The sequence below is a fragment of the Homarus americanus genome, unplaced genomic scaffold (assembly GCF_018991925.1).
Source record: "Homarus americanus isolate GMGI-L3 unplaced genomic scaffold, GMGI_Hamer_2.0 scaffold54679, whole genome shotgun sequence".
Lineage (NCBI taxonomy): Eukaryota > Metazoa > Arthropoda > Malacostraca > Decapoda > Nephropidae > Homarus > Homarus americanus.
The window spans coordinates 556,572-580,830 of NW_024722701.1; the positions used below are offsets into that span (position 1 = coordinate 556,572).

Here is a 24,259-nt window from a genome sequence, read left to right on the forward strand (position 1 = left end):
TCCTTGTTTGTTTTTGCTTGTTTTTGTTACGTTTGTGTCTCTGTTTTCCTCGAGACAAAGATTATACGTTTGTGTATCATCTGTATCTTGTATAAGGACTTTGATATTTACTCTGTTATAACGGGAATGACATCTTGATTCTCCTAGTAACTGTCTAGTCTTTTAATTATATGAACCCCATTAAACGGACGTTCATTTAAGGGCGGTGTGGATGCAACATACTGTCAACCATAACACAAGGAACGAAGTGGAGGAGACAATACACTCCACTGACCTCACTCTCACAACTGAAGTCAAGTACCCTCGTTCGAGCTGGGTCGATTGAGGGGTGAGGGGGGTGACAGCTGACCGAACCAGTGAATATAAAGGCAGGGAGCTAGTATTGTACCCACACGACCACCTCAGCAATAGTTAAAAAATGTTAGAATGTTAAATATGTGAACAAATCTACAGAGTCTGGGATGAACAATGTTAAATGTTCATCCTCACATCCTCACGCTAAATAACACAACTCACAATCCTTCACCTCACGTCGCTACAGCAATCCCTTGCTATTGTTAACCCATAGTCTTCCTCACTACAGGATACGATGTAAAAATTCGCCATGTTCAATTTTGTTGTTATTTACACCTTTATATATTACGTATGGCCTATTGGACAGATAAATTATCATTATTGTTATGGCGGCAATAAGTTTTGTATTTTTCCTGTTTCCATTTTTCGGTTTATTGTCGACTGTGTGAAGCGATGGAGATACTGTTGTCGTTAGTGGTGTTGGTGGTAGTGGTGTTGGTGGTAGTAGTGGTGGTGTTGGTGGTGGTGGTGCTGTAGTAGTAGTAGTAGTAGTACTAGTAAAAACTCCGACAATTAAAGTCAAATTTTACCTTTAACACGATAAACCAAGGTGACGACACACAACACACAACAAAATCTTAGCCACGTTCTGTCCCTCTTTCTCCCTCCACCAATCTGTTACAAACTTTCCAACACCGAAGTTTGAGAGCTGTGTGAGATGCCGCCAGCCAGTCAAGAAGTTAATTTCAGTATGTGATAGCTTCCAGTCTCCACTTATTCACCTGTTAACACTAAACTGGATTTAAATCAAGTAGGGCAGCAACTGAATCCACCTGGTATGTTGTGTACAAGGGGTGTGAACTTTGACCTACGCCACTTGGTATGTCTGCTAACAGGGGTGTGAACTTTGACCTACGCCACTTGGTATGTCTCTTAACAGGGGTGTGAACTTTGACCTACGCCACTTGGTATGTCTCTTAACAGGGTGTGACCTATAACCCATGCCACTTAGTATATACTTTAAGTGGTGTGACCTTGACCCTATGATCTTCTAACCTCCTTAATAACACAACATCAGAGGTTAGGTTAGGTTAGGTTAGGTTAGGTTTAGTTTAACGAGTTTTTATTAGGTAAGTTTTTGACGTACCCTGACCGCCCTATTCATGCGATCCAGCCAGAGTGAATAATGCTAATCTTTAAAGTGCATTTGGACCACAAGAGCAGGAATAACGCGGGCCCCTGTGAGAGCTACGAGCTTCTTTCCCCCCCTTCCTCCCCCTCTCCCCCCTCCCCCCTACCCTCCCCCCCATTGGTCGCTACAATACATCGTCTCGCTGGCGGGAAAACAAGAACACGTCATAGCCAAGGGCCTCGGATCGTAGCAATGTGTATTTAAGTGAACAATAAAATACTGAAATGTTGGTAATAGCATTGCCTAGGATGGCTGTAAGAGGCCCTGTAACTCACACTATAAGCCTCCTGGAGTAAGATATATGCATGGGATCCCCTTATTGGTCTCTGTTGCCACCTTAAGACCTCACCAGCCCTGAGAGTATTGAGGGCTCCCATTATTTCCTCATCTTTGGATAAGACTGACGGTGAAAATATGTCAACAATCTTCTAAAATGCCTTCTGTTGGTTAGCTGTTGTTATTGTCGTTTAATCATTCACCCAATGTAAACAAACACACGCTAGCAGGAAGGTTCTGATTGGTCAGTTATGGACGGAATCACAGTAGAAATAAGAGAAACGAGAGAGATGCTATTACCTGTGTTAAGTGTGAGGTGATAAGTATGAAGTCAGAATTCATTAAGGAAGGAATCTGCTTACTGTACTAGTGACTTTGTCTTGTGTAGTAATATATGTTGGCGTTGAATAATACGAATGACATAGAGAGGTAGTGAAGGTATCTATGGTATATTATAAATTAGAGTATAGTGATATAGAATTATTTTAGACGTATAGGGAAAAATATAGAGAAGATATGGTGCTAGTGGGTTTTGTTTCAGAGAGAGAGAGAGAGAGAGATAAGAAGGAGGAAGAGGAGAAGGATGTAAAATCAGGACCTCAGTAAGGATGTGTAATGTCACTTTTAGCTGTTACATATTTTCATGGATAGGGGTCGTGAGAGTGGTGAAAGCTAGAGTGATGAAGAGGCGGTGCAAATGGGTGGTGAGTTGGCTGGTGCTTGCAAATGGTACCGCTCTTCTGGCTGATTCAGAACAAAAGTTGCGAATGTCAGCTAGTGAGTTTGGAAAGAGTGTGAAGGTAGAGGAGGAGGGAGAAGAGGGGAGGAAAAGTTAACAGCGAATGTGAGGAAGAAAAAAAAAGAGACTAAAAGTGAGAAAACTAAACAAAGAAGAGAAAGAGAGAGAGAGATTAAGAGAGAAGGGGAGGGAGGAAATGTTTGTGGATTTGAATAAGAGAGAGAAGGAAGTGAGTGAGGACTTGGTGTCTAGCGAGAAGGATTACCATGAAGGACTCTATCAGTGAAACCTGTGAGGGAGGAGGAGGAGGAGAGGGGGGAAGGGGGAGGAAAGGAGAAAGGAGGAAGAAAAGGGGGGAAGCAGGGAAGGGGAAAGGGGTGTTCTCTCCTGTGTGATCAATGAACCAGGTAGAAAATATTCCCAGCACCGTAGAGCTGCGGAATGGACCATAACTGTCTAGTGGACCCTGGCTGGAGGCAACTTACCTCCGCTTTAAATCACCAACTTAGTGGACATCCTCCTTCCCCACTCCCCACACCCTCCACTCCCCCCCACCCCCCTCCCACCCTCTCCCACACCCCTCCCCTCCCAGCCCTCCTCACACCCCTTCCCCCACACCCCTCCCTCCCTCCCAGCCCCTCCCCTCCAGCCCCTACCCCCCCCTCCCAGCCCCTCCCCACCATATAAATTCTGATGTTGTTATTCCTCGCATTTCTCTCTCTCAGGTATAGGAAGTACATCACTAGAACGAGTCACGCTGTTATAATACATACATTGGTACTTATTCCCGAGCAGCAAGACGCGATAACTCTACAGTCAGGGGAGTATAAACATCTCACCTACTGATAAATAACGTGTATGTAGTTACGTCAGGTAGTTATTTACCCGCTGAAGGAGGTGACACTCAGATAACCCCTTAATGAGACATAAAACTGAGGGATGGGACACTACACAAGGTGGAAGACCCATGGTAATGAGCGCTGACTCTCTGCCTGCCTGCCTGAGCTCTTGGTAGGCTTCTTCCACACTCTAAGAGCTCTCTGTTGGTATACTCTCTTGCCTTCTCTTTATTCCTTCATCCCTTCTTCTCCCTCCCTCTCCCTTTCTCCCTCTTTCTACCCATTCCCTCTCCCTTATTTCATTCCCTCATGTTCCCTCTCGCTTCCTTCCTTCCTTCCTTCCTCCCTCTCTCTTAACCCCCCTTCTCCCTTCCTCCATCCCTCTCCCCTCATCTCTTCTTCCCTCCCTTGTGTTCCTGCCTCATACTCCCTCTCCCCAACACCCTCCCTCTCCCCAACACCCTCCCTCCTCCCCAACACCTCCTCTCTCCCCAACACCTCCCTCTCCCCAACACCTCCTCTCCCCAACACCCTCCCTCTCCCCCAACACCCTCCTCTCCCCAACACCCTCCCTCTCCCCAACACCCTCCCTCTCCCCAACACCCTCCCCTCTCCCTCACTGCATTCTCCCACCAATATACTTTCCCTGGCAACCTGTCCACGGTACCTCTTCCTCCCCTTCTTTTCATTTTCTCCCCAATACGTGTGACAATCCTCCCTCCTACGAATACCTCTGCTTGGTAATACAATCCCGTCCTTGTGTGACTCGGTATCCACCCAGGAATTCTCTCGCCTCACCTTACTGTCCTCATTTTCCTCCCGTTATCCTCGCCGGCCAGCAGTCACCTCCCTACATCAGCTAGCTCGGGTCTCTCTCACACACACACACACACACACCTTCAATTTCTTCGGCAGTGTTTGATCACAGAAAGTCTCGTCTGTTGTTCTCGTCTGTTGTTCTCGTCTGTTGTCCTCGTCTGTTGTTCTCGTCTGTTGTTCTCGTCTGTTGTTCTCGTCTGTTGTTCTCGTCTGTTGTTCTCGTCTGTTGTCCTCGTCTGTTGTTCTCGTCTGTTGTTCTCGTCTGTTGTTCTCGTCTGTTGTCCTCGTCTGTGCTTCCCATTGTTATTGTCTTCTGTCTCGTGGTTTATTTACTCCTTTCTATATTTTTATTGTTTTATTATTGTTCTTCTGTGCTTATGGTTGCTTATTTCCTGAATGTGATCGTCATTTGTTATTATATACTGTTAATGTGATCGTCATTTGTTATTATATACTGTTAATGTGATCGTCATTTGTTATTATATGCTGTTGATGTGATCGTCATTTGTTATTATAAGCTCTTAATGTGATCGTCATTTGTTATTATATACTGTTAATGTGATCGTCATTTGTTATTATATACTGTTGATGTGATCGTCATTTGTTATTATAAGCTCTTAATGTGATCGTCATTTGTTATTATATACTGTTAATGTGATCGTCATTTGTTATTATAAGCTGTTAATGTGATCGTCATTTGTTATTATAAGCTGTTAATGTGATCGTCATTTGTTATTATAAGCTCTTAATGTGATCGTCATTTGTTATTATAAGCTGTTAATGTGATCGTCATTTGTTATTATAAGCTGTTAATGTGATCGTCATTTGTTATTATAAGCTGTTAATGTGATCGTCATTTGTTATTATAAGCTGTTAATGTGATCGTCATTTGTTATTATAAGCTGTTAATGTGATCGTCATTTGTTATTATGCTCTTAATGTGATCGTCATTTGTTATTATAAGCTGTTAATGTGATCGTCATTTGTTATTATAAGTCATTAATGTGATCGTCATTTGTTATTATAAGCTGTTAATGATCGTCATTTGTTATTGTTAATGTGATCGTCTTTTAATGTTTGATCGTCATTTGTTATTATAAGCTGTTAATGTGATCGTCATTTGTTATTATGCTCTTAATGTGATCGTCATTTGTTATTATAAGCTGTTAATGTGATCGTCATTTGTTATTATAAGCTGTTAATGTGATCGTCATTTGTTATTATAAGCTGTTAATGTGATCGTCATTTGTTATTATAAGCTGTTAATGTGATCGTCATTTGTTATTATAAGCTGTTAATGTGATCGTCATTTGTTATTATAAGCTGTTAATGTGATCGTCATTTGTTATTATAAGCTGTTAATGTGATCGTCATTTGTTATTATAAGCTGTTAATGTGATCGTCATTTGTTATTATAAGCTGTTAATGTGATCGTCATTTGTTATTATAAGCTGTTAATGTGATCGTCATTTGTTATTATAAGCTGTTAATGTGATCGTCATTTGTTATTATAAGCTGTTAATGTGATCGTCATTTGTTATTATAATAAGATCTGTTAATGTGATCGTCATTTGTTATTATAAGCTGTTAATGTGATCGTCATTTGTTATTATAAGCTGTTAATGTGATCGTCATTTGTTATTATAAGCTGTTAATGTGATCGTCATTTGTTATTATAAGCTGTTAATGTGATCGTCATTTGTTATTATAAGCTCTTAATGTGATCGTCATTTGTTATTATAAGCTGTTAATGTGATCGTCATTTGTTATTATATACTGTTGATGTGATCGTCATTTGTTATTATAAGCTCTTAATGTGATCGTCATTTGTTACTCTACTCTGATAAAAGTCTTCATTAACAAACTGTGTCGTCTATTATCGTCAAACAGATCCCCAGCCTTGTTTTTCTCCGTGTGTCTGTCTGGTAAACGTCTCTTTAAATGTCGTTGCATCTCTCTTCATCTCTTAAGACGACGAAGTTTACAAATAGCGGCATCTAAAAGGGGAAGAGATCCGTCTTGTTGTTTATCTCCTGTGACAACGTCCTTGATTAAAATAAACACCAGAACCACGCAGGTGAGCCTTGATGGTCTTGGATCCTCCTTCGTGTCTCTAAACCCCACCTTTACGTCTCTTGTTTACATGATTCCTTTTACTTCCTTTATAATCCTGGTTTTTGAAGCTATTTTATTTATAGTTTTTTAATGTTGATTTAATTGTTTTTGAGGTTAATGTATAAACAGGTCTCCTTGTTATATAATATAAACCATTTAGTTTATTTTAAAGATAAGACTCATTGACCTAACCTAATCTAACCTAACGTGAGGACTCCTATAGTGAACCATTCAGGGTATGAGTGTGTGTGTGTGTGTGTGTGTGTGTGTGTGTGTCATATAATAATTTAATTCTCTATCCAAATAAAAAAAATGACAGGTTATAACACGCATGATTAATTTTCATTGACAATTTGCCAGCCTGTGTCCACAACCCATCCTCCTCGACCCATGATGACCAACCCACGTCATCAATTACGTCATTCTCTACAGTCAACCCATGATGACCAACCCACGTCATCAATTACGTCATTCTATACAGTCAACCAATGATGCCCAACCCACGTCATCAATTACGTCACGAAACTGGATGGTATATAGTGAAATCTTTATATAACGAACTTCTTTCCCCATTATAATCCGTTATATGGGAGTTCTGATATAACGGATTCTCGATACAACGGATTTTCATCTCGATATAGTTTATTATGTGGAGGTTTCACATCTAACAGAACCTCGATATAACGTGAGACCATTTGTTTTTACAACCGGGATTTAACAACTTCATTTAACAACAACATTCATTAATAAATATACCATTAAAATCATACGGTGAAAATAGCGCCTAATAATAGTCTCTAATAATAGATCTTGGGCTATTTTCACACACTAGATGCAAAAACAATAGCCAAAAAGTCACTATAATTAAAGATACTATGATAATGAGGGAATTATACCATAACTTAGACTACAGATACTCATAAGATAATGTGAGGTCATGTAATTAACGTTTTCTCAGGTAAGATAATGTGAGATCATGTAATAAACGTTTTCTCAGGTAAGATAAGGTGAGGTCATGTAATTAACGTTTTCTCAGGTAAGATAAGGTGAGGTCATGTAATTAACGTTTTCTCAGGTAAGATAAGGTGAGGTCATATGTAATTAACGTTTTCTCAGGTAAGATAAGGTAAATTCATTTATGTCAGGATTTACGATAGATGGTAGTGAAGTCTCTGTGAATTACCATAAACACATGTGCGCTATATTATACAGACATACACGAGCATTGCAAAAACACACACATACATGTACACATGAGCATTTACAAACACACACATACACACAGAAGCATACTCTCTTTCACACACATTTACACACACACACACACACACACACACACACACACACACACACACACACACACACACACACACACACACACAGACAAAAAAACAGAATCACTCACGTCAATATTAACACCAGCGACATTAAAGGTGTTCTTGGTGACGTTGTTAGCGGGGATATACTGATAGAAGAGCTTGTCTCCCTTGTACCACTTGAGACTGTAGAGTGTAGCGTTGGCCAGCGTGTACCTGCAGGAGAGTTCAGCCCGCGACCCTCTCACCTTGTACCGTGGCACCTGCACCTCCTGGATCTCTAACGCCGCCGAAGATCCTGAAGGGAAGAGAGAAAGAGATGTTTTATGTTATTATTGTTTATATACCTGGAGGTGACCTGTTTTATATACCTGGAGGTGATAGTGACCTGTTTTATATACCTGGAGGTGATAGTGACCTGGTGGTAGTTGAAGATGTAGTAATAACACCACCACCACCACCAGTGTTGTAGGAATAACATCCTCCACAAGCATTCGGATAAAAGAAACGTAAGATTCTTTGTTTACATTCTGGCTGGCGTGAGAGACTTCCCCCTGGCGGCAACACTTCAAACTACTGGAGCCTTGCCATACTCCTGTACCATATACACGGTCTTGTTGACACACGAGGGAACTTTGCACTCTGAGAGGCCGTGGAGAGAGAGAGAGAGTTTAAAGGCTGCATGTGGGTGGTAAGAGTGTGTGTTGGTTTGAAGAAGGAGGAAGAAGAGCAGCAGGAGAAGAAGAAGGAGGAGGAGGAAGAGGAGGGAAAGAAGAAGAAGGAGGAGGAGGAAGAGGAGGGGAAGACAAGGGTGTGTATGAGGAAGAAAATTTGTGTGGAATGAAGACGGAGGAAGGGGAAGAAGGAAAGAGGAGGTGAAGGAGGAAGAGGAGGAAAAAGGAGGAGAAAGAGGAAGGGGAAGAAATAAAGAGGAGGAGGAGGAGGAAGAGGAGGGGAAGACTAGGGTGTGGATGAGGAAGAAAATGTGTGGGTTGAAGAAAGAGAAAGAGGAAGAGTAGGAGGAAGAGCAGGAGGAAGAGGAGGAGGAAGAGGAGGATGAAGAGGAGAAGGAAGAGGAGGAGGAACACAAAAGTAGGATTGTATTAACTGGGATATTGCATTCGAAAGAGTCAAACTTACGAAGAAGAAGAAGAAGAAGAAGAAGAAGAAGAAGAAGAAGAAGAAGAAGAAACAGAAGAAGAAGAAGAAGAAACAGAAGAAGAAGAAGAACGAAGAAGAAGAAGAAGAAGAAGAAGAAGAAGAAGAAGAAGAAGAAGAAGAAACAGAAGAAGAAGAAGAAGAAACAGAAGAAGAAGGAGGAGGAGGAGCATTTCAGTCGATTTAGGAAGTCTTGGGAAGAATTTAGACAAGTTTTAAAACAACAGATAGCTGCTGTAGTGAGTGAGGGCCTAACCTAACCTAACCTAACCTAACCTAACCTAACCTAACCTAACCTAAGTCATGTAAACTTTATTTCTCTAATGAATGATAATAATACCTTCATCATCTATACTCTTAATATAAACATTATACCCACTCAACGCACACTAAACACAACACACTCAAAATACACTAAACGCAACACACTCAACACACACTAAACACAACACACTCAAAATACACTAAACGCAACACACTCCCAACACACACTAAACATAACAGCATCACCACACACTCAATTAGAACACATTCTTTTTCCCCTAGTTAGAACAGAGAGAAGGGCAGCTATTTTTTTAAGGGCGTGGCAGTTCCTTATACAGCACTTGTCTAAGGCGGGTCAGCTAACACACTCCTCTGACGGTGAACTCTTGTAAACACAGAGAAGAGGTTGATATACCGTCTAGTGTTGATAAATGTTTATACTTAGTAGTGTAAATAATAAACAAATAAAATGCTCGAATGACCTTGTTTGCTGAAATACGAACTGTCCTAGAGTTGCTGGTTCGTGTCCAGGGTAACCCCCAGATGTAAAATGGGTACCTGATTTTACAGTTAGGGAATTGAAGGTGGTCGTGTGCAGTGTCTGTCGTGGTGCCTCCTTTTGTGTTTTAAAAAAGGAAGAGTACACTTAATAGGGCCTCGTGTATTGTGCCCAGACGACCCCTTAAGGACGGCCAGGCCCACACGACCCCTTAAGGACGGCCAGGCCCACACGACCCCTTAAGGACGGCCAGGCCCACACGACCCCTTAAGGACGGCCAGGCCTACGGGACCGATTCATTCTCACTCGTAAAAAAAAAATCCTCCAGGAACTAACACAGGTTCATTACTAAATACTCTAGTGTTCCGGTGTGGGTGATTCCCCGAACCTAATTTTCTGCTTCGGAGGATTTACCGTATATCTCTATGTAATGCAGTACGACGTAATGTAATTCTTTACTCCCGAAAATTGCGACTTAACAGCATAATTCACAGCCTAATATTTCTGAGTGCCTCGCCAGATCCACGTCGTTCTGTTGACAGTTCCTCTGGTGGCGTCACAGATGGGACCTGATTTCGCAGAATCCATTCCAACGTCTCCTGTCTCCATGACCAGCTACCCCAAGGTCCTCCCCACACCCCAGCTGTGCCCACACCCCCAGCCCGTCCTCCCCACACCAGCTACACCACACCCCAGCCCGTCCTCCCCACACCCCAGCCACACCCACACCCCCCCAGCCGTCCTCCCCACACCCACACCACACCCACACCCCCCCCAGCCAGTCCTCCCCACACCCACACCCACACCCCCCCCGGCCGTCCTCCCCACACCCACACCTACACCCACCACCCCAGCCAGTCCTCCCCACACCCACACACCTACACCCACCACCCCCTAACCTGTCCTCCACACCCCCCCAGCCAGTCCTCCCCACACTCCCCCAACCCGTCCTCCCCACACCCCAGCCAGTCCTCCCCACACCCACACCTAACACAATAATGGTTGCCCCTCGTGTTTGAGGATGGCCGGCCCTAGGGTCACCAAGGCATGAATTTGTTTAAGGTGTAGAAGCTGTCGCCAACACATCGACCACACCCTGTGTTAACGAGCTGTATGACCCAGTATCAAGGAAGATTACAAGAAGACCGGACAACTCACCAACTGCACTGGCTAACCATTACCCCAGAACACGATCCGTAAATCGATTAACATCCAAGTTCCCAATTACTGCTGGGTAGACAGAGGCAAATGGCGTAAAGAAACTTGCCCATAGTTTCACCCTGCCTGGGGATCGACTCCAGGACTATTTGCTTGCGAGGCGAGCATGCTGACCGTTACACCTACACCCCACCACCTACACATCTACACATCCTCTCTACACCTACACCCACTACACACCAGCTATTAACACGTGAAGCTCAAAAAAATATACAGCCCCCCACAACACAAGACACCTCATAAATTCGTGTTGCCTAAAGACCCCGACAGAGATGCAATACAAACACCCATTACTTTACAGCCGCTTGATGTTAATGAGTTGAGGAAGGGGCGGTCTTTACCGGGGAGATGAACGACTACTGAGTTATCTTATTAATTTGTTCTTTGTCTCGTTCAGGTAAGTTTTTTTAATTATTGTCTAGGGAGGCCAGGTAGGTACTGATCACTTGTTCTTGGTGTTCAGCAGCTAGTGGGTTACTCCACCACCCTGGCAGGATGCTGGTCCACCCAAGGGTTGTTCCACCATCATTCAGCAGCTAGTGGGTTACTCCACCACCCTGGCAGGATGCTGGTCCACCCAAGGGTTGTTCCACCATCATTCAGCAGCTAGTGGGTTACTCCACCACCTGGCAGGATGCTGGTCCACCCAAGGGTTGTTCCACCATCATTCAGCAGCTAGTGGGTTACTCCACCACCCTGGCAGGATGCTGGTCCACCCAAGGGTTGTTCCACCATCATTCAGCAGCTAGTGGGTTACTCCACCCCCCTGGCAGGATGCTGGTCCACCCAAGGGTTGTTCCACCATCTAAGACACCCTATAGTGTCCTTAATTATTAATGAGTGCATAAGAGTTAACCCACAGGGAGGGAAGTCAGCCCCCCACTCTGGCCGGGAATCGATCCTGTGACCCTACCCTGCGTGTGAGACATAATCTAACCACTAAGCACTTTCCTAGTTTAAATTCAGTCATCCAAGACGTTCATAACATCAGGAAAACATAATAAAAGACATAAATTTTGTGGTAAATGAGAAAATGAGATGAAGTTTGTCAATGTAATGGTGGACCAGTTCCTGTACCCCTCTGAAGAACCTCTCCCAAGGATGACACATATAAACAATGTCAGATTTATTGTCAGTTTATATTGTTGACTAAACTTACACCAGAGAGAAGCGTATATATTGACAGACAGACAGACAGACAGAGAGACAACAGACAGATAGAATTTCCTACCGTATGTGTGTGTGTATGGATGAGTTTGTTAATACATTGACAGAGCCCCACACTCCTTCTCCACACTCCCATTAGGACTGAAACCCATTAGAAACCCATTAGGACTAAAACCCATTAGGACTGAAACCCATTAGGACTAAAACCATCTTACGACCCATTTTTCTTAGTTATTTTACCTATTTATTACAGTATGTTATGGACCCTTTTCTTTATCTCTATTTTATAAAACTATATATACTTTTAATTCAATTACTTTTCGCCTTAATTACTTTCTAAGTGATTACCATCTTCAGGTTAAACATCGTCTTCAGGTTAATCATCGTCTTCAAGTTAAACATCGTCTTCAAAGGAAATCATCGTCTTCAAGGTTAAATCATCCTCAATTAAACTCTGTTAAATCATCGTCTTCAAAGGTTAAATTCTCTTAGGTTTCATCGTCTCAAGGTTACCATCGTCTTAAGGTTAAAACGTTGTCGGTTCACGTCTTCCGGTTAAATCACTCGTCAAGTTAAACATCTCTTCAAGGTTAATCATCGTCTTCAAAGTTAACCATCGTCAAGTTAACATCCTTCGTAAATCATCGTAAAGGTAAACCATCGTCTTCAAGGTTAAATCACGTCTTCAAAGTTAAACCATCGTCTCAAGTTTCATCGTCTTCAAAGGTTAAATCATCGTCTTCTAAGTGATTAAACCATCGTCTTCAAAGGGTTAAATCATCGTCTTCAAAGGGTTAAATCATCGTCTTCAAAGGGTTAAATCATCGTCTTCAAAGGTTAAATCATCGTCTTCAAAGGGTTAAATCATCGTCTTCAAAGGGTTAAATCATCGTCTTCAAAGGGTTAAACCATCGTCTTCAAAGGGTTAAATCATCGTCTTCAAAGGGTTAAATCATCGTCTTCAAAGGGTTAAACTATACATATATCACCCATACACACAGGTATTAATTTAAACTCAGGTAAAGACAAGGTGTAATAAACTTGCCAATTTCCCCCAAATATCTATCGGTCTATCAGAAAGTTTCCCTGTGAGAGGAGGAAAAGAGTTGATGGTATTACCGATAAAGGTTTAACGACAATATAAAGCGTGGTGAGTCAATAGTGGGGGAGCGGTAACCTAACTTAACCTAACCTAACCTAACTTAACCTAGCCTAAACCTAACCTACCCTAACCTAACCTAACCTAAACCTAACCTACCCTAACCAAACCTAAACCTAACCTACCCTAACCTAACCTAACCTAACCTAAACCTAACCTAACCTAACCTAACCTAAACCTAACCTAACCTAACCTAACCTAACCAAACCTAACCTACCCAAACCAAACTTAACCTAAACCTAACCTACCCTAACCTAACCTAACCTAAACCTGAATGTGATTTGAATGTTAAATGTTGAACAGAGACGAATGTAGGTCGTGTGTCGAGGTGGGGGGAACCATCACATTCTTGGCCACTGGAGGAGCTAAGGGGCCTTCAATGGCTTCCTCAAGACAGAGTGGTGCGCCATTATAGACGTAACGTGAGTTAATGGCTCGGTGTCCAGCGAGGGTTAATACTTGAACCTGTGTAGACGGTTACCAGTGAGACCTCATCAACTCCTGGCTCTCTCTCTGTCTCTCTCTGTCTCTTTGTCTCTCTCTCCTTGACAGATACACACAGGTTGGGAGACACACACACACACACACACACACACACACACGCGCGACATGTTCACTCTACAATATTACTGTATGTATGTATGTATGTATGTATGTATGTATGTATGTATGTATGTATGTATGCATGTATGTATATGTATGTATATATGTATGTATGTGTGTATGTATGTATATATGCATATATGTATATTAGATGACCTGAATTGTGAACCTCCACTGTATATATGTATGTATGAATTAACACTTGTATATACGGTAAATAAATAAGTATATACTTCAGACAACATACATACACAGACTCATCAATGCATACATGTATGAATCCAGACACGCATATATGAATATACTTAACATATCCAAATAGGTAACAGTATACAACATCTGACGTCACACATGGAGGCAGAGGGAAGGAGGCAGACAGGCAGAGAGTGTGAAGTGAAAATAAGAGGAATAATGTAAATAACTGAAGTAGATAAGACGTAGGTGAGAGGATAGGTGAAGGTGGTGTGTGTGTGTGTGTGTGTGTGTGTGTGTGTGTATTGCTAGCTATCTTTATCTGTCTGTCTGTCTGTCTGTAAAGTTGATGGATTACAGTCTCTCTCTCTCTCTCTCTCTCTCTCTCTCTCTCTCTCTCTCTCTCTCTCCTTCACCTACAGTATATACACACCTGTCAACCATCTCCATACCTGCTCATAACACACCTGGCATTCGAACCCATAATTCACACACCTGAAGGCAACACTATAACAAGGATACAATGTTCTATAGACATTAACTCTAACCTAACCTAACCTAACCTAACCTAACCTAACCTAATCTAACCTAATCCACTCTTCTCACTCTACAAACAAACTTTTTCCACGCTGCTCCCTCTCACACACCCTTCCCACCCTCCTCCCATCACACACCCTTCCCACCCTCCTCCCATCACACACCCTTCCACCCTCTCCACCCTCCTCACTCTCACACACCCTTCCCACCCTCCTCCCATCACACACCCTTCCCACCCTCCTCCTATCACACACCCTTCCACCCTCTCCACCCTCCTCACTCTCACACCCTCTTCCCACCCTCACACATAACAATAATAAGGGTGGAAGTAAAGTGTACAGCCATTTAAAAATAACCTTTCAATATTATAGTCGAAAATTATCAAAAGTTGTGTAGCGACTAACGAGTTCCAAATACTGTAGGCAGAAATAGGCGGGAGTCGAGATTAGAACACAGAAATAAACGCCTCTGAACTCAGGTGAATCGTTTGTTTATTTCACTATAGGAGCCAGCAGCCACACTGTTTACTGCGAGGATACGACCCTAAAACTTTTCAGACGGTGTTAGAATCAGAAGTCGATGAGGCATTCTGGCGAAAAACAACTTAAGGTAAATAGATATTATTTAACTTGGCTAAGATGGATTAAAATTTAATTACATGTGTGTTATTTATGTTATTTATTCTTAGATATTGAAAATTTGATTACCACTGTTCAATACACCTTCGGACAAAGTTTAAGTCATCTCTTTGCCGCTATTATTTCACTCACTTCTAAAGCGAAAATATATAAGTTTTCCCGTGAATTCAAATACTTTTTTTTATGTCATAATCGAATTATTGACGCCACGATAAATTATTTGTAGAATTGAATAAGTTGGTAGAGGAATGGCCGGAATATTTTATAGGAACATATCCCTCCAATATGGCGGTATTTTGTTTACGCAAGTTCAAACGTTGGAATCTGATATGACATTGATTATTATCCTCGCAGACATATAAGTATACACACACACACACACACACACGCACACACACATACATCCTTGACTACATCCTTGACCACCGAAGGGTCAAGACGTACCTGGCGCTCCTCTCGGAGCAGCCAGGTCAACTGTTAAGTTGGCCCATACCAACCCCTTCCCCTGAACCCTCCTCCCCACAGGAATATCAACAAGTTCTCGCCAGAAGTTACAATTTCATTTAGGAAAGGAACGGAACCAGTGTTAAACAGAGGTGAACAGTGGTGAACAGTGTTTAAGTCAGTGAGAACAACTCAACAGTAACAGTCGTACCCAAGTTAACCTTCACACAGTGAGGTCCCAGGTACCCAGTGATAACGGCCCGCGAGACCCAACAACAACCACCGATGTGTTAATCCGTCTACGATAGGAAGGCCTGGGACCAAACCTCACTCATATAACACCATCTGTGAGGGAATTACTACACCACATGACCCTCATAACACCATATGTGAGGGAATTACTACACCACGTCAAGTCCCTCATCACACCATCTGTGAGGTAATTACTACACCACGTGAGGTCCCTCATAACACCATCTGTGAGGGATTACTACACCACGTGAGGCCCCTCATAACACCATCTGTGAGGTAATTACTACACCACGTGAGGTGCCTCACAACACCATCTGTGAGGTAATTACTACACCACGTGAGGTCCCTCATAACATCATCTGTGAGGTAATTACTACACCACGTGAGGTCCCTCATAACACCATCTGTGAGGGAATTACTACACCACGTGAGGCCCCTCATAACACCATCTGCGAGGGAATTACTACACCACGCCAGGTCCCTCATAACACCATCTGAGGGAACTACTACACCACGTGAGTTCCTCCTTACACCATCTGGGAGGGAGTTACTACACTACGAGTTTGCTGTTCAACACCTACATTAATCTGTATGTTCACTGTATGTTCCTTTACCTTTCTCTAATGAAGGCTTTTGTTAAACCACCAATGTATGTAATAAGTCATTTATGTCCAATGTATATTTTCAGCCTTCGGGCTGCAGAACTTTTTCAATAAACCGTTAATTATTATTATTATTATTATTACATACTCACAGAGGCATACACAAAACAGCATCATTTCAACATTAAATTCCTGATGTGAACCCTTAAAAGCAGCGGTGTAAATTTAGAAAAGGAGATTCTCAATTAGCGCGAGAGGAATGAAAACAAAAACCGATAACAACTCCAACAAAAATTAAAACAACGAAAATAAAGACAAGAACTATAAATAAAACAGTAATAAAAGATAAAATAAACTATATCTTACGAGCATTTGACACAATTAACAACAAGAAATAAGTGGAGATTGCCATATGGATTAGGGAGGGATCAGAGCGTAGTAAATTAAGGTCTTTTCTTTTTCTGGTAAATTTGTAGAAAGAAATAATAGTATCGTATGAAATTCCATCACTTCTCGTCGACTTAGTGAAGCTTATAATGGTTTAATACCGTGAGGAAATGTAGAGTGTGTTAGTTAGCTTATTACTGTTGTTGTTGTTGTTGTTGTTGTTGCTAGAGGAATTACGTACACGTTACTAGATGTAGACCTAACCTAACCTAACCTAACCTAACCTAACCTAACCAAACCTAACCAAACCTAACCAAACCTAACCTAACCAAACCAAACCAAACCTAACCAAACCTAACCTAACCAAACCAAACCTAACCAAACCTAACCTAACCTAACCCCTAACCTACCAGTAATTTCATGTGTAATAAATGTGGCGTCTCTTCTCTCCCTATGACTGTAAATACTACACCATTTCCAACCCCCCATGTTCACTCACACACCAACCACATTTATTGACATAGGCGAGTGAGTTATGCTTTTATAAAACACAGACTTAAAACACCTACACACATGCAAGGTAAATATATGCAGTTACACACATACACAGACCTAAGATACACACACACACACACACACACACACACACACACACCCCACACACATACACAGACTAAAAGATACACACACACACACATACAGACTAAGATACACAAACACACACACACACACACATACACACACACACACACACACACACACACACACACACACACACTTTACACACACACACACACACACACATACACACACACACACACACACACACACACACACACACACACACACACACACACACACACACACACACACACACACACACACACACACACACACACACACACTACAAAAATAAAAACTAGTCATTTCTACTCATTTCTACATAGTAATAACTCCTACAAAACTAGCAACTAGCAAGATAACAGGATCAAAACTAATAACTGGTGAAGCCTACACAGTTAGTAAGTGGTTAGTAGTGAGAGATAAGTGAGGAGAGTGAGGAGAGTGAGGTAAAATGACTGGTAGGGGTGAGGAGAGTGAGGAGAGTGAGGTAACTTTCCTCCACCAATGATCTCTTAAATAATGACCACTTTAATACTTGTGTTTTCAGCCAAATGTTAAAAGCATTCTGGAGATCTGTCTGTCTGTCTGTCTGTCTGTCTGTCTGTCTGTCTGTCTGTCTGTCTGTCTGTCTATCTATCTATCTATCTATCTATCTATCTATCTATCTATCTATCTATCTATCTTATGAAACAGCATTAAAGTAGGACATAGGATTAGATTCCATTGTTTATGTTAATATGAGTAACTACCTGTGATCCTCTTTACTCAGGTGTTCTCTGCCAGGTAACGTAATTAAGGGGATCGGATTCACTATAGTTGTTCTTGTACTTAGTGATGAAACAAGATTAAATTCGAGTAGTTTAGGTAAGCTGGGTTTTGTTATGAGGTTAAAAGTAACATTGGAAGTTGGGTTTGGTTGGGTTTGGTTGGGTTTGGTTGGGTTTGGTTGGGTTTGGTTGGGTTTGGTTGGGTTTGGTTGGGTTTGGTTGGGTTTTGGTTGGGTTTGGTTGGGTTTGGTTGGGTTTGGTTGGGTTTTGGTTGGGTTTTGGTTATTTAGCTGTGTTTGTCATTAGGTTCAGTAAGCACAGTATCCACACAGGTACAGTTGCAGTTATCGTCACCTGTTTCCTTGTCTTTGGTTTATTTGAAACACTGACGAAATATTGAGAAAATATTCAGTTGTCTGTCATATGTTGGTACAATAGCCTAACAGTACTCGGAACACATTACTAACATAATTAAAAAATATCTACTCGAATAAAACTTAAAATTACTCGTTATTTTGACATTGTGACAGTTCTGTACACGAATGAGTTACCAGATCATGTAATCTAACTGGAGATATTAGCGCATCCGGAACACCTGTAGAGTACCAAACATTCTGGAACTGTGGACTAACACGAGTGAATGTTCCTCAGGTAAAGACCACATCAGGATGGCCTACTGTCCCTGTGACCCACTATCATATACTGTACTTCCTCTTCAGTTCTCCCTGTACCATTGGACTGTTACACAATCACAACAAGTGTTTATCGATGAACGCCTCTTGTCTCCTAGCCATTGTGGTGTTGAGATGGGTGACAGCAGGACAGTGTATCACCCACTGTGTCCTTATGTCCATGTGTAGGAAGGTCTCAGGTTTTTCTAATCCCTCAACTTCCTGGTTCATCGTAAGAGGATCAGACCTTGAAACTTAGGCATCGCTGTCAGGATAACACAACATCAACACGTGTAAGCTGTCAGCCGTACGTGCCCATGAGTTGGTAGCTGTTCAGGTGATGACAGCACTTAGACCCCCCTACCCTCCCTCCTCCTCCTTCCTCTCCCACTCTCCCCACCTAGTCGACCCAGCTGAGAATAGGTGGGGGGAGTGGATGTGAGTGCAATGGAGGCCAGACTAAATCCTTGTGTGTACCGAGTTGCATTATCACGGCACACACACACACACACAAACACACACACACACACACGCACACACACACACACACAGCACCTGAGTTATAGCCGCAAGACTCACTGTGTGTCCATGGTATTACCTCTGCAGTTTTGGGCGATGATGATGATGATGATGATGATGATGATGATGATGATGATGATGATGATGATGATGATGATGATGATGATGATGATGATGGTGATGATACATACATACATACATACATACATACATACATATACATACATACATACATACAAGAAAATTGTGGCTTCCTCCTCCTCCTCCTCCTCCTCTTCCTCCTCCTCCTCCTCTTCCTCCTCCTCCTCCTCCTCCTCTTCCTCCTCCTCCTCCTCCTTCCTCCTCCTCTTCCTCCTCCTCCTCCTCCTCCTCCTCCTCCTCCTCCTTCCTCCACACTACAGACAGACACTCAGCTTATATATTCATATTCAAATTTTCCGTGTAATATTTTTTGTCTCTCCTCCAAGTTCATTCACCCAAACTTCTACGAACATAATTAAAACGACAAATGAACTCGTATGAAAACTAAGCAAAGTGTAATATTAATGTAAGGAAACTTTATTATTACTTACAAAAAAAAATCATAATATTGGATTTATTTGTATACATAATTGACCTCAGTCTTATGTATATATGAGTATTTATGTATAGGTGTTAAGTGTAGTGAAGATGTTTTTATTATAGTAAGGTAAGTAGAAATTATAAAAATACATACATACATACATACATACATACATACTCATATACATAGACATACGTACATAAACACACACACACACACACTGAACTTGTAATACTGTGGAAAATATTTAGTAATAAGCGACTTCATATTTCAGGATATAACTAAACTATATATTTAAAATTTATACGTTACTGTAATCCTGTATAACCCAATACTGAAAGCACAGAGAGAATATGGCACACACACACACACACACACACACACACACACACACACACACACACACACACACACACACACACACACACACACACCAGATATTCCACATGTGTTGGCGGTGTTTTACAGACCTGACGTTTGCTTTTTGACTTGCAAATATATCCGCTTGACGTCCGTGTTATGTGTATTAACGTATACCTGTGTATATGACTCAATATTTATACATAAAAGGTATATACACTGGATATTAACATCACTCAGTTCAAAAGTCATGTTTAACACCTATGGTCATGTTTAACACCTATGGTCATGTTTAACACCTATGGTCATGTTTAACACCGATGGTCATGTTTAACACCTATGGTCATGTTTAACATCTATGGTCATGTTTAACACCTATGGTCATGTTTAACACCTATGGTCATGTTTAACACCTATGGTCATGTTTCTTAACACCTATGGTCATGCTTAAATACCTATGGTCATGTTTAACACCTATGGTCATGTTTAACACCTATGGTCATGTTTAACACCTATGGTCATGTTTAACACCTATGGTCATGTTTAACACCTATGGTCATGTTTAACACCTATGGTCATGTTTAACACCTATAGTCATTTAACACCTATGGTCATGTTTAACACTTATGGTATATTTAACACCTATGGTCATATTTAACACCTATGGTCATGTTTAACACCTATGGTCATGTTTAACACCTATGGTCATGTTTAACACCTATGGTAATGTTTAACATCTATGGTCATGTTTCTTACCTATGGTCATGTTTAACACCTATGGTCATGTTTAACATCTATGGTCATGTTTAACACCTATGGTCATGTTTAACACCTATGGTCATGTTTAACACCTATGGTCATGTTTAACACCTATGGTCATGTTTACACTTATGGTCATATTTACACCTATGGTCATATTTAACACCTATGGTCATGTTTAACACCTATGGTCATGTTTAACACCTATGGTCATGTTTAACATCTATGGTCATGTTTAACACCTATGGTCATGTTTTAACACCTATGGTCATGTTTAACACCTATGGTCATGTTTAACACCTATGGTCATGTTTAACACCTATGGTCATGTTTAACACCTATGGTTGTAATTTTAACATCTATGGTCATGTTTAACACCTATGGTCATGTTTTAACACCTATGGTCATAGTTTAACACCTATGGTCATGTTTCAACACCTATGGTCATGTTTAACACTTATGGTCATATTTAACACCTATGGTCATGTTTAACACCTATGGTCATGTTTAACACCTATGGTCATGTTTAACACCTATGGTCATGTTTAACACACACACACACACACACACACTAGTGATATGTGGTATTATGTAGGTAACGTGAATAATTAATATGTGGTGACGTCAGAACAGGTGTTAACTGGTGTTGAAAAGCCTTTGTTGGTTGCTAGTTTGAGTGATGACTGTCTCCCTCTCAACAGGTGTGCCGTGACAGGTGTGTGTATGTGTGTGTTGGTTTGGCAGGTGTGTGTGTGTTAGTTTGGCAGGTGTGTGTGTGTGTGTTTGTTGGTGTATTAGTTGTGTTCATTTGATAGTTTGCCAGGTGTGTGTGTGTGTGTGTGTGTGTGTGTGTGTGTGTGTGTGTGTGTGTGTGTGTGCACAGGTTTGTTTAATAATATGCTTCGTGTGTTTTTGTTAGGTTGACACATATCTATGCTTGTTAGTTTAACCAGCATGTTCTTGTTAATATACCAAACGTATGTAATTGTTAGTATACAGGACATGTGCTGGTTAGTGTAAACAGTGTGTATTTATGTTACACTATCAAATTTGTTTACAAACACTGTAACCATGACAACCAGACTGACATTTCCCAAGAGACGAGTGAACTTATATAACCCAACTCACAACTAAACCTAGCAACTTATACTTAATTATCTACTTAAATTAAATACTAACTTACATAATCACTTAACTAATTACTTACAATGTTATATATGGACAAATTGAGTTACTACTTACCAAAGACGATCAGCAGGAGGATGGTGAAGGTGTGGGAGAATGGTGACGACATTGTGGTAGTGATAGTGACCACACACACACACACACACACTCACAGGGTCTGCGTCATCCTCACTCACACACCTGGGGACCAACACCTGTAATTAGTAATGTATATATAAATTTACCTGTATAGACACATGTTCAGGTATGTAAATTTAGGTAAAGGTGAAATAAGATATATAAATCCAGGTATATAAACACATTTAATAGTGGTATTGCTCTTTATACATCTGGTAACCATATATATGGCTCACATACCTGACTGTCAACACATATGGCTACACACACCGGACTATTAACACATATGGACACACACACACCTGACTATCAGCACATATGGACACACACACCAGACTATCAACACAAATGGACACACACAAACACACCTGACTATCAGCACATATGACTCACACACCTACTCAGACACACAAACAAACTCAAATAGTAGTAATAGTCATATATTTAGAGACTAGCATAAACATACTAATAGAAACAGTTATATAGAATAAATAGACGATTGCTAGTAGGAGAAGCCAGTGTTTATTTTATCACTGTTTCTCGTTGCCAATTCAATATCCCCTCCTATTCTCTCCTCCTTTCTCTCTTCCCTTCCAATTTTCTCTCCTTTTACTTTCTCTTCCTCCATTCTGCCTTCCTTCTCTTTTCCTTCCTCTGTTGCTCTTCCTTCTTCTTCTTCTTCCTTCTTTACCCTATCTTCTTCGCTTACATTCCAAATTTCCCTAAAATAATTCAAATGTTTCCCTGCCTCCATCCTTTCTCTTCTTCCTTCCTTCCTTCCTTCCTTCCTTCCTTCCTTCCTTCCTTCCCTCCCTCCTTCCCCTCCCTTGCCCCTGCATTCATAATTCCCCCCAAATAATTTAAATGTCCGCTTCTCTTTCCTCTACTGCAATTATTGGTTTCCTGTTCACACTCTTTTATTTTTGCCCTCCCCCCCTTGTGTTTCCCCTCCCCCTGTATTCCCCCTTCCCTGTTATCCCCCTTGTGCTTTCCCTGTGTTTCCCCTCCCCTTGTGTTTCCCTCCCTCTATGTTCCCCTCCTCTGTTTCCCCTTGTGTTTCCCCTATAACCCCCTTGTGTTTCTCATCCCCGTTTCCCTATGTTTCCTCCTCCCCCTCTCCCATACATGCTCGCCCTCCTCCCCTTAAAAAATACTCAAGCCCTTATGATAGTTTTTGTTATTTTCGAGCATTTTATATCTCCTGGTATTTTCCAGCATTTTCAGCTCTTCTCCAGGTAATTCCGCGCATTTCACAGCATTTTCCAGCATTTTCAGGTCTCCTCCAGGTATTTCCGCGCATTTCCCAGTTTTTCCCAGCATTTTCAGGTGTTTCCCAGTAGTTTAAGGGCTCGTATCAAGAGCTAGAGCAAAGGCGTGAAACATGCAGAGCGGATATTAATCGATACATATGATTCTTTTATCTTTTATACTGGTTTGTTCACCTTCCACAATATTTTATTTTTTAGTTTCCTCTCTCTCTCTCTCTCTCTCTCTCTCTCTCTCTCTCTCTTCCCTTCCCTATACCTCCCTTCCCTTCCCTTTACCTCCCTTCCCTTCCTCTTCTTCTCTCTTCCCCTTCCACTAATTTACCCTTCATCTTCCTTTCCACTCTCCCTCCCTTCGCCTTCTCTCTCCTTTCCTTCCCTCCCTCCCTTTCCCTTCCCTCCTCCTCTTTACAAGGGAATAATAAAAGATATATTAATAAAAGAGAGAGAGAGAGAGAGAGAGAGAGAGAGAGAGAGAGAGAAAGAAAACAGAAGATAAAATGAAAGATAGCTTCAAAACCTGATCCAGTTCACAGTTAACCCCGACAATAAACGACCAATCCACCAATACAATCTTCCATTGGCACCGTAAACACACGTCTATCGGGTCGGTAACTGGCGGAGTTGTTCAGTAATGGCGGAATATGTGCGTAGAGACTATTTACATGTTCAATATGTATGCAAAATTATTCTAACTCTATAATTGTTCAAATACTTTAG

At 41.4% G+C, this 24,259-nt stretch overlaps 1 protein-coding gene across 1 annotated transcript in view; it reads right to left on the reverse strand.

Moving 5' to 3' along the window:
• LOC121863031 (cell adhesion molecule 4-like) overlaps nt 1–22,266 on the reverse strand; it is a 36,672-nt gene extending 14,406 nt beyond the window's left edge. The window contains exons 1-2 of the mRNA XM_042361490.1: nt 22,215–22,266; nt 7,680–7,888 (exon numbers count right to left, since the gene is read on the reverse strand). Of these exons, the coding sequence (XP_042217424.1) occupies nt 7,680–7,888; nt 22,215–22,266 (261 nt within the window). The remainder of the gene's footprint in view (nt 1–7,679; nt 7,889–22,214) is intronic.
• Between the last annotated feature and the right edge of the window lie 1,993 nt (nt 22,267–24,259).